An 11,567-nucleotide genomic window follows, 5' to 3' on the forward strand; every position below is an offset into this window, starting at 1 on the left:
CCCTCCAAAAGATTCCTCCCCCTATAACTCCTTCTCTCCAACCATTCCCCCATATCTATTCCCCCTATATACTATCACTCATTAACTAACTATTTATTTAACGTTTTTGAATTTAAAAAAAACATACAGTATTTATACTGTCATAATACGCATTATTATCGTGTTACGGGGCTCAAACGGGATTAATATCGTAAAGAAACGGTGTGATTAGAGATATAGGGGGAGTTTCAACTCTCCCCATACGTGGGGGGAGTTTCAACTCCCCCCAATATACAGGGGAGCCATGGGGGGAGCCGTTGGAGGGCTTCCTCCCCCCAAAGCTCCCCGTACGTGCGGGGGAGGGAGCCTACAGGGCACCGTTGGACATCGCCTAAGGCTTTCTCCAACCATTCCCCCCATCCAACTCCCCCCAAATGTACTATTTACTATATTTTACTACCTCCCTCCAAAAAATTCCTCCCTCTATAACTCCTTCTCTCCAACCATTCCCCCCATATCTATTCCCTCTATATACTATCACTCATTAACTAACTATTAATTTATCTTTTTTGAATTTTAAAAAAATAATACAGTATTTGTACTGTCATAATACACATTATCATCATGTTACGAGGCTCAAACGAGATTAATATCATGAAGAAACGGTGTGATTAGAGATATAGGGGGAGTTGAAACTCACTCTATATATAGAGGGAGTTTCAACTCCCCCCATATATAGGGGGAGCTTTGGGGGGAACCGTTGGATCGGATTTCCCCCCAAAGCTCCCCCTACGTGGGGTGGGGGGCCATATAGAGGGCACCGTTGGAGCAAGCCTAAGTCAGGGGCTAGTCCCTACCCTCTTTTCTGGAAAGAGATGGGTGAACAAATTTGGATTCGCCAAGAAAATCATTTGTCACAAGAAAGTGTTGATGTTTCGCGTGGAATATACCACTGTTCTCTGAATGAAGGTTTGAAGATCTGAAAGAAGCTGCTACATGGATCTCATTCTGGCCTCAGTCGCCTCATCAACACAACACCACCGGTGCTGAGAGCATGCTGCAAAGCCACGCTGTTTCTGTGGTCTCGCTTTACATAAACAACACTCCCATGGAACCGATTCTTGGCAGTGCCAGGCAACATTAGAGGGTACAGCAAAAAGAGGCATGCAAGTATAGCGGTCCAAGTACAATATCCTGCCGAGATGAGAGATGATGCATGGTGCCATGGCTGCTTTTTCTCCAGGTCATTCTCCTGAAAGGTGCATCTGCTTCAGATGTAAAGATCACAGTACCAGCAGCATGGACGGACCATATGGCAGAATTCAGAATTGAGCTAGACTATACTCTCATTAAACAAGTATATTATCAGCTAAAAATGGTATATATCAGCAGCCGGCAGATGGTATGCATGTTTCCAGTGATTATCCAAAAACTGAACAGAGCAAACTTCAGGATGAACATGGGATTAAACATCAATTCCTCAACAAGCATACTGATAACTTCAAATTATGGAGGTCTACATGCCGCAACAGATGAGTTCATGGACAACCACAAAAGATATTAGTTGCCTGACGTTACAGGAGTTTCTTACACATCATACTGGAAGCTTGAAGCTAGCAAACCGCATGCAGCATCAGGCTTTCACCAGTTCCATCTCTCTGAGCGACTATGATCGGTGGTGGTTTATTTGGCCTCCTAGAGCGACCAGTCCGATGTGTTGCTGGCCTGGTCGAATGTGCTTGTGGAGCCCTGATCGATGCGCGGCGCTGGCGCTGGCCTGCTTCCCTGCAGGGCAAGCTCGAGCTCACCTGAGAACTGGCCATGACGACTGCTAGAGCCAGAATGCACCTCATCAAGGGGGACTTCAGGTGGCAACTGAGGTGTCATGTTGCGCCCACCTGCGTGGCCCTGAGAGCCCATCCAGGGGCTCGGCATAATGTAGCTACTCGCCATGACGGAGGGTGCCACAGGGTTGCCATCAAAGCCCGCTGTTGCGGGCATTGACGCAGCACGGCTGTGGCCAGCACTTTGGGTAGTATCCCATGGCTGAGTTGACAGAAGAGAGAGAGCACAGCTAGAGTCAGCGGGGACTCCTGCAAGACATCCACCAGGTGGGAGCTCCGGCCCAGGGAACACCGGTGGCCCTGATGAGGGGCTACCCTGGCTGCCATATGAGTGGGCACCATATCCTGCTATTGCACTGTGATGATGAGGATCTAAGCTTGATTGCCACTGCATACTACCAGGCACCCTTTCCCCAGGCTGAGCCGCCTGCCACCCATCCCTCATGCTGCTTGGAACCCTTGGGTATGAGAAATCCAACAGAAAGCTTCTGAACCTGCCAGGCTCTCCTGGATTTGAGCACACGAACATTAGCAAAGGCCAAAAAAAAAAAAAGGTGGCAACCACGCCACAAGGTAGGAAAATAGGAGGCTTTGTTACCACCCAAGGATGCAGCAAGACGACCATAGCGTGATGCAAGAGGTCCAGCAGGCGGCCTCCTCCGGCGTTCATTGTGGCCCATAAGGCGTCTGCGGCAACTGCGTTTTTGTTGGTCAAATTCATGCAACTGGTGGAACCTGCAGTTTATGTGAAAAGAGAAATGATGATTCAAGCTTTCTATATAAATTTGAAGGGTGAGGAACAGTAACCAAACTTTATTGTTAGCGTGTGTGTATGGGCTGTAGCTGCGCCGGCCTCCCTGGCTGTGCGCTTCCCCTCAGGTTAGGTAGATGGTATTGGATTACGCGAGGATCTCCTTTGATTGGTATTGTTTCTATAAACCAAACCCTAGGACTTCCTTGCCTATATTTGTACAAGAGCTTTGCCTCTCCATTATCAATTATTTTCCCGAGCCATATTCGCTTACATTTATGACGGTATACATGTTGCAATATCCAGATCTCAAAGTCTAAGTGCAAATAGATACTAACTCCATCCAAATTTAGGACAAATTATTTAATTCAAAAAATGAACTAATTTGCTTGTCCTAAATGTCATCCATTTGAGAACAGAGGGAGTATTTTCTTTATATAGAATGTAAACTGAGCAGAAAATAAAAAATATACAGATAAAGCATACATCATAATAACAATAAAGTTTAAGTGCAGCTTAATAACAGGATATAGCAAGTTCAAGAATTAACTTATAGTGTTAGCTTATCCTACTAGTAACATGCATAGCATTCATGACATAGATATGGAAAACCACACTATAGGTCAAAGCCAATGGCAATGCTATTAAAGATACTAGATGAATTCCCCGCGCGTTGCTGCGGGAATATTTGGATCATATCAAAAAATGCTGGAACAATTGTTGAGTGAGTACACAGATATAAAGAGGGCCATGCATACATGTCAAGAAGTGAAAGATGGATCTCTTTAGTACTATGTTGAACATAGAAAGAAAATCAGTGACAAAATAATTGGAACTCAGGTGAAACCTTAAAGTTGGTCACTTCAGAGAGGCATGCTAATAAATTAGACACTGGATGTAAAGAAAAAAAAATAAGTAAAAGGTCAATTAAATGCTAGCATATGAAATTCCTAACTTTATATAATGCTACCTTGACCTTCTGAAAAAGAGAGCTGGTTCTCGTGCTCTAGAGATACAACTTGCCAATTTAGAAAATAAGAATTTCAGGCAAACAATGGTTTTTTTTTATCTAGCTGCATCAACATAAGGAGGGTCATCAGATGATTAAAAAAATTTCCCTACTAAAATTACAATAAGAATAGATGAAGAACTACATATATTGGAAGGAATTGTCGTTGGAATATTTAGATGGATAACCTGGGTATATAAGGAACAACATCAATGCGGTAGATCGAGTATGTTGTGATGTGGCCATGGCAGGAAACTTGTTGCTCCTGCACGCCTGCTGAATTGACCAAGCGAGCATACATGAATCCCATCATCAAGGCCATTGGAGAACTGGGGAGTGATGAAAGGGTCCAGAGGTTGATCTTAGACGCATGTGCTAGGAGAATAGAGAAACACATCGGTAATTATATACTACTATGATTCTTAGTAGCTGCAATCTGTGGCTTTACTGAAAATTGGAATGGATGAGAAGTTGGAGAGACGTGGTGGCTGACTATTTGATTCGTTGTCCATGGAAGGCACGCCCAAGGGGCAAATGACGTGAGTGGGAAGGAGAGCATTTTGTTCCCCTTTAATTGTTGGCAGATAGGAGCACGTCAAGGCACGAAGGAGTGGGAACGTGGATGATTGATGGAGTACTAATGCCATTAGTGCCATTAGCTGTGGTGGTCTCTTGATCTGCCAATATGCTGAGTAAAGAAGAGGGGAGGCTCTTAATCTGCCAAAGGTGCTGAGTAAAGAAAGGGGCTGAGAAAACAATCGGATGGTTAAAACAATATGGATGATATGAGGTTTGAGAAATCTAACGGTTTAGATTTAAGTGATGATGTGGCTTTATGTGGTTGCAGCAAAATCAGAGTTAATGATGTTTAATGGGTTCCATCTATATAGGATATATAGATTCCTCTTCTTCCTAGGCAAGTGTTCTGCACATTCATTAAAGATCAAACTCTATCGTTATGGCTTTCATAATTGCATCGATGCATCCAGTCATGGTTTTTAAGTCGTCGCCTAGGCATCGCCTTGGCGTCCAGGCGGAAATCGATTCCTGGCGTACCTCATGCGTATGGCGTCCAGAGTCGTCGCCTAGGCGGCTATGGCGTCGATTTTTCCGCAAGGCGAGCGCCGCACGGACAATATTGCGAGCGCGCACGGGTGAAAAGTGGGGCTGCGGGGCTGCGCGGGAAGGGTTGCGCGCGCGGGAATCGGCAGCAGCGGCGCGCGTTGGGAAAAAGGGGGCCGCGGGGCCGCGCGGGAGGGTTTCGCGCGCGGGAATCGGCAGCAGCGGCGCGGACGCGCGTACACCTCCCGTCGTGATGTGTCTGGTGAGGTAGCAGATTTAGAAATAGAGGGAAAAGGAGAGGGCGGGTGGCCGGCGGCACCTCGAATCCTCAAGCGGCGACGGGTCGCGGCTGCTCCAATCCAGCGTGCCTGCTCTCCAATCCCATGGCTCCAGCCCCTTCTCCAATCGATCTGCCTCTTCTTCCTCTTCTCCAACCAATCTGGGCGGATTCCCTCCACTCCCTCTCCATCCAAGAGCTCCTGGTTGTTCTTCCGCCTCCCTGCCAGCACCCCCTCCCGCGGCTGCACAGGTTCCTCTTCCTCTCCTCTTCTTTCCCTCTGCTCAGTTGTTTTTGCTTATGCTAGTGCTAGGTTGCTAGCGCGTCTGCTTGTGCTTGGAATTGGTGCTCTTCTCTGCTGATACTTGCGTGAATTTGTAGTGTGTGCCTGTCTGATGCATGTGCTCTGCTCTGCTTTTGCTTATGCATGTGCGTGTGCTGCCTTTTGCTTGGCCTGTGTGGGTTGCCTTTTGTTTAATGACTGTGTGCTCCTAGTGTAGTATATGAATCTCTATGTTCTGCTTGTTGTTCTGTTCAGTTAGGAAACAGTGCCTAATTGTTTATGTTTGTGCTACTCTGTTCTAAATGAGGGTACGTGTATGGCGTCGCCTCTAAGGCGCCTTATTCGCCAAGGCGTCCGGAAGGGGGTGGGTCGCCATACCTCGCCTTACCACCTTAAAAACAATGATCCAAACTAATAAAGGAAAAAGAGAAAGGAACCATGTGTACGTTAAACAAGACTGTAATCATTCATAGAGATGTGAGATGTTGGGTTTACCACAACAATACACATCCGCCAATGAATTGTCCTAGTGTGGAGGCAGGTGTCCTTCACAAGAAAGCTTTTGGTCCAACTTAGCTTTTCTAATGACGCATTAGGACAGTAGTTATTGCTATACTTGGCTATGTCGCATTATGGATTAGCACAGCTCAAATCCAGAATTGAGTCAATACTTTCTTTTGATGGTGATGCAAGGACGGCCTTGCATGTACTAAAGCACAAGGTTGCTGTTGTCACTCTGTTATAACAATACTGACCACTCAGTTATAATGCCCGACCTCCTTTTCCAAAAAGAAAAAGCCCAACCTCCTTATAATTATTTTTCTAAAAAAAATGTAGTCTCTTGTCTTTCTCAGTTCCCCCCTCCCTACTGCTAGAAATTTGCATGGCAAACAAAATGGAAAAAAACAGTCATCAACATAACCTTGAGTACCAAATATAATATAGAGGACAAGGACCAGAAACTTTGCTTTAAAATGAGATGTTTATCGAATATAAGACAGGGAGATTAGTTAGCTACTGGTTATGTTAATACCACTTGTTCTTTCATCCCCTCTTTCATGTTCAAACCATTAAGGTGTCAAATAGCTGGAATTTTCTGTGGAGTCCCAAAGTATCGGCAGTGAAAATGAAATTGGTATGCTATGTGTATACTAATTATGAAACATGTTTTCTTTCGAACAATAATTATGAAACATGTTGTTCCAGAGACTATCGATTTATGAAATTAAACTAACAATAGCTATATACCTGAAAGGACTAGAAGGGTGAATAAACTAAACTGGTCAAGTAACAGAAGATATAATATTTAAAACTTGTTTGAGGCACTAAACATTTAATACTATCTCACTTTACAAGTTGTAACACTTAGAATACAGTGGCAAATGCTAGTTCTTTGATCTTTCTCCCTGTTCTTCCTTAGGGGACCACTGACAATACTGATCATGCCGAATGCAAACTTCATATACTAATGACTAATTTACTGACTGGCATCATTGAGATACTAAGTTAACTCAGGAATCTAATGCAAAGCAAACTGACAGGCAGGCAGGCTGAGTCACATCACTCTATCATACATACGAGCATCCATCAACCTACCAACTTTAAAGTTCTCATGAGCACCATTCAAATGAAACATAAAAGTATAATACCAAAGCAAGTTTTTGTACTTTTTTTTTCAAAACAGCAGATATCACAAAACAGTTGTTATAGACGGAAGCTCCATCATCAACCTGGGCTAAAAGTCCTTCGAAAAAAACAAACATGTGCTAACATATTACATTATTACTAGATAGCGCATCTAATGTAATGTGCCCATAAACCTTGAATTTGTTTTTTAAATTTCATGTAGTCTCCATAAGCCCTAAAGAACAAAAGAATTAAAAAAACACAGGGAGCAGAGCAAATGCACGAAAATGCCAACTTAAAATAAATCTAAAAGAATGCTGGTGCAGCAGCAGCAGCAGAGAGGGAGAGAGAGGAGAGTAATGGCGCGTAACCTGCTGCACTGCTGGCAGAAGCGCTGCTCGATGCCGTTGACGACGACAAGGGGAGCCTTGGAGTGCATGGCACACACCTTGTGGCGGCAGTGGTAGGTCTTGGCGCCGGTAAGATCCACGTTGCACCCCTCCACCTGGCACCGTGGGGGCGCCGACGAGCCGGCCGCCCCGCCGGCCGCGCCCCTCCCCCTCCTGCCGGCGGCCGCCCTGGGCGGCGAGGCGGACGGCGGCGGCAGAGGCTCGCTCGCGCCGCTGGCACTGCCACCGCTGCTGCCGCTGCCGCTGCCGCTGGCGCCGGCGTCCTCGAAGTAGATCTTCTTGCCGAACTTGAGCCCGTGCAGGTGGTCGTCCCCGCCCCCGCCGCCGCTGCCGCCGGCACTGGCAGCCTCCATTGCTGCCCCCGGCCCTCGAGTCCCCGTCCCCGCGGCGCGAAACGAACGAAGCGCGCGGCGGCGATGACGAGACCGCAGCCGCAACGGCGGCGGTGTTGGTGGTGGTTCTTGGGTCCCCCTCTTCTCTCCTCTCCTCCAAGAGGGAGGAAAGAGAGGGAGGTGGCGAAGGAGAGGGACAACAGCGGCGCCTTGCCCTTAAAATAATTCCCCTGTGCTCTCTCTCCGACTCTTCCCCCTCCCTCCACACTGTGCGCGTGTGACCCTGTGTGTGAGTCGTGTGACAGCGAGTGAGAGAGGGAGGCTGGTGCTCCCTCACTCTCTCTCCCTCGCGACGATCCCGCGCACGGCCTCTCACACACGCACACGAACCGGCCTAGCTACCCGTGCCAACGCCAGCTACCTTTCCTCTTTCCTCTCGTTTTCCGGCCGGCTCGGTGGGCAGGTGGCTGCGCGCTTGCTATGCTTGGTATGGCGGCCGAGCCGATGCCTGGCGGCCGCCTGCTGCCGGGGTTTTTGTAGGCCGCCGGATCCGGGCTGGCGCACGTGGGGGGGGGGGGGGGGGGGGGCGTATCGCGAGCGAGGGAGGGGTTGATTTACGGGAGGCTGTGCGCCTGTGCCCGACGGCCCGGCCGTGACAGCGAGCGAGTGGCATGCCATGGCGCCCTGCACCGGGGCACAGTGCCGCCACAGCCCTGCCCCCCTGCCCCAGTTATCAAATCACACAGGGAGAAAAAAAAATAACGAACTTATTTTTTCTGTCCTAAAATAATTGTAACTATAGAGTTCAAAATTTATCAAAAAAATTGTAAATTTTGACCTACCTACCATAAAAGACAAGATAATTTCGAAAGATTATTTCCACAAAAGACAACTAACATCTTATTCATTTATTATAAAAATGAGATATTTTTATAATTTTACACCTAGTATTGTTTTACGTGTTTGATCCTGAAATTATGTTTATTTTGAAACGGAGGGAGTATTTTTCTCTCCCTCGGTTCAGGGCGTGTTTAGTTCGCGAAATGTTTTGGATTTGGCTACTGTAACTTTCATTTTTATTTGGTAATTAATATCGAATTATGGATTAATTAGGTTCAAAAGATTCATCTCATCATTTATAGCTAAACTGTGTAATTAGTTACTTTTTTAAATTACTATATTTAATACTTTATAATATGTCCAAAAATTTGATGTGACCGAAAATCTTTGAAATTTTTTGGGAACTAAACATGGCGTCTGTGACACCACCCTGCGTCACTGAGAGGATAGAAAGAGAGTGAGGCAACGCAGCAGTAGCAGGCCATGAATGAATGAACAGCGCAGGGCGTTTAGTTCAAAAGAAAGTTTGTGCAGTATCTGTTACATCAAATTTTTGGACACATGTATGGAGTATTAAATATAGTTGAAAAAATAATTAATTACATAGTCTAACTAATTCATAAGAGATGAATCTAATGACGCTAATTAATCCATGATTGGATATTAATTATCAAATAACAACGAAATGTGCTATAGTATCCAAACCCAAACTTTTTTTACCAACTAAGAGTTTGTTTAGATCCCAAAAATTTACAACAAAAAACGTCACTTCGAATGTTTGGACACATGCTTGAACTATTAAATAAAATTTATTTACAAAACTTTTTGTATGGATGGGTTATAAATCGCCAGACGAATCTAATGAGCCTACTTAATTCATAATTTACAACAGTAATGCTACAGTAACTATTTGTTAATTATAAATTAATCATGGATTGATTAGACTCATTAGATTCGTCTCGCGATTTACAATACATCCGTGTAAAAGGTTTTTATAAATAAACTTTATTTAATACTTTAAATTAATAAGATTCTCTTTCAAATTTTTTTTTTCAAAATGATCTAAACACATCCTAAACACCCCTGCGTGTGTTGGCCGCAGTGACGGGCCAGCCCAGCACTCCAGCAGGCCGCTGCTGCAGAGTGCAGACACAGGTGCTCGCGCGGTTTTTTTATTTTTTTATTTTCGTTTTTTATAAAAATATATTTTCGATTTGGAAATTTATTGGAATATATCCGACCGCCCGGCTGCCGGGCGGCCGGGACCATATTCCTGTAAATTTCCAAATCGAAAATATATTTTTATAAAAAACAAAAATAAAAAATAAAAAAACCGCGGAGCTCGCTGCAAGGCTCTGCTTTCCACAGTAGATGTTCCCCCTGGCGGCTGGGGCCCTCCAGCCAGCCTCATCTTCCCTGCCACAGACACAGGGAGGAATTAGGAGGGCAGGGGCTTGTCATGGCACTGCTCATGCCGCGCCCACTGACGCGCTGGGTCGCGGCCTGTTGGGGGCAGCAATGATGGGTGAGCATTCATGAATCATGATGGCTGGCTGCTCTCTTCAGCCGGGCGAGGCGGAAGCACTGTAGCGTGTGGGCCGGGTGCCGCTTTTCATTTGCCCTTTTGTGGTAAGAGACCACATACATCAGGGTGCTTTTTTATTTTGATCTACCAACCAAACGCCTAGTCGTTTAGGATGTGTTTAGATTCTGTAAAAATTTGAACCGATTCACCGTAGCAGTTTTCAATCGAAGATTAGAAAAACTAAATATGATCTAATTATAAAATAATTACACGGATGGACAGGGAATCGCGAGATGAATCTATTAAACCTAATTAATCCATCATTAGATGTTGTTTATTGTAGCACGACATTATCTAATCATGGTCCAATTAAGCTTAAAAGATTCGTCTCCCAATTACACCTGGGTTATGGAATGGATTTTTTCAGTTATTCACATTTAGTACTCCTAATTAGTGGTTAAACGTTTGAAGTTACTATAGTGTTGAAAATTTTTTGAGATCTAAATCGACGTAGTATTGAAATAAAAATTACACATATTTTTTTTCATTCATTGTATTTTATTTATGGACCATATGTACTATTAAGGAGTAAACATTGCTTAGTTGACTTGGTTCGTTGTGCTGAACGATGTGTTAACATTCCTATTGTGAGGGTACGTGTGTACGAGTGTTTCACGTCTAGGTTGCGTTTGGCGATAGAAAACTACCTTTCACACGTATTTCCAACAATTTTTTCTATATTTTGTTTACATTTTAGAGAGTCATTTTCGCTATCTATCTTTGGTTAGCTAGCGAGTAATCTGAAATAGATGATGGCTATATTTGGATAACCACTTAGAGAAGCTCTTTGATGCTATTTTTCCATTAAAATCTCTATTCCTAACAATTAGGATGGATATAGAGAGTAGTTGCTCTTATGACTGTCATTTTAAGATCTTCTTTTGGAACTGCACTTATGTGGCTACTCAATTTTTTCATTAATTAATATTATTGTATTGAAAACTTGGAATAAGGAGTTGGGACCTGCTGGAGTTTCTGTTTATGGGTCGAAGCCTCGAAGGTTTGCAGACCTAAGTTGGATTCAAAATTTTCAAGCCAGACTTTGCATGTTGAATATATTATATAAATGGTCTACTATAGTCCATCAAACACAACAAGCTCTCACTAGTCACTAGTCACTTCTCAGTTCTCACTGGCAGTGGCAGTTCTCAGCGTGTACTGCTGCTACTTCCATTTACCCGTTGGAATCTGGAGTGAGACCTCCAGGTACAGAATCTGGAGTAGCTCGGAATAAAGGGAAGCTGCTAGTAGTAGGGAGCAGAAGAAAGCCGGGAGGGACAGGCGCACCGCGCACACATACTCTACGGATCGGCCGGATCTCGCCCTCTCTCCTCTCTTTCTGATCTCTACGGATTTTCACAGGCGGCAATGCCATTTCCAGCATGAAGGCCGCATCATTCAGCAGTAGTAGAGGAAAACATACTACTAGGGAGCAGAAATTTTTTTAACCAATATGGATGGAGTTTTTAAGTACAAGAGAGCAACACAAAAATTTGTTCTCGTCCAAAAGCCCGACGAACCCTAGTACCGAGGAGCAAGCGCAAGCAGGAGTGGCATTTTTTTGGAGCG

At 44.7% G+C, this 11,567-nt stretch overlaps 1 protein-coding gene across 2 annotated transcripts; it reads right to left on the reverse strand.

Annotated features, from left to right (window-relative positions):
* Positions 1–1,412: 1,412 nt before the first annotated feature.
* LOC120678801 (squamosa promoter-binding-like protein 14) lies at positions 1,413–7,872 on the reverse strand. Of its 2 annotated transcripts, none has more exons than XM_039960179.1 (3): positions 7,203–7,872; positions 2,422–2,558; positions 1,413–2,330 (listed from the first exon to the last, which is right to left on the reverse strand). In XM_039960179.1, exons 1-3 carry the CDS (start codon positions 7,592–7,594, stop codon positions 1,675–1,677), a joined length of 1,185 nt encoding a protein of 394 aa, XP_039816113.1. In that variant the 5' UTR covers positions 7,595–7,872; the 3' UTR covers positions 1,413–1,674. The 2 variants fall into 2 exon arrangements, with proteins under 2 accessions (XP_039816113.1, XP_039816114.1); XM_039960180.1 differs by having other exon boundaries at positions 2,425–2,558; positions 7,203–7,868.
* Between the last annotated feature and the right edge of the window lie 3,695 nt (positions 7,873–11,567).

The sequence above is a fragment of the Panicum virgatum genome, chromosome 6N (assembly GCF_016808335.1).
Source record: "Panicum virgatum strain AP13 chromosome 6N, P.virgatum_v5, whole genome shotgun sequence".
Taxonomy (NCBI): Eukaryota; Viridiplantae; Streptophyta; class Magnoliopsida; order Poales; family Poaceae; genus Panicum; species Panicum virgatum.

What these genes read in the sequence shown, in the direction of transcription:
- LOC120678801 (XM_039960179.1), bottom strand. Translation starts at nt 7,594, where the DNA reads ATGGAGGCTGCCAGTGCCGGCGGCAGCGGCGGCGGGGGCGGGGACGAC. An exon ending in TTCTGCCAGCAGTGCAGCAG is followed by an intron (nt 2,559 to 7,202) that starts GTTACGCGCCAT and finishes CATAAACTGCAG; the next exon opens with GTTCCACCAGTTGCATGAAT. An exon ending in TCTTGCTGCATCCTTGGGTG is followed by an intron (nt 2,331 to 2,421) that starts GTAACAAAGCCT and finishes GCTCAAATCCAG; the next exon opens with GAGAGCCTGGCAGGTTCAGA.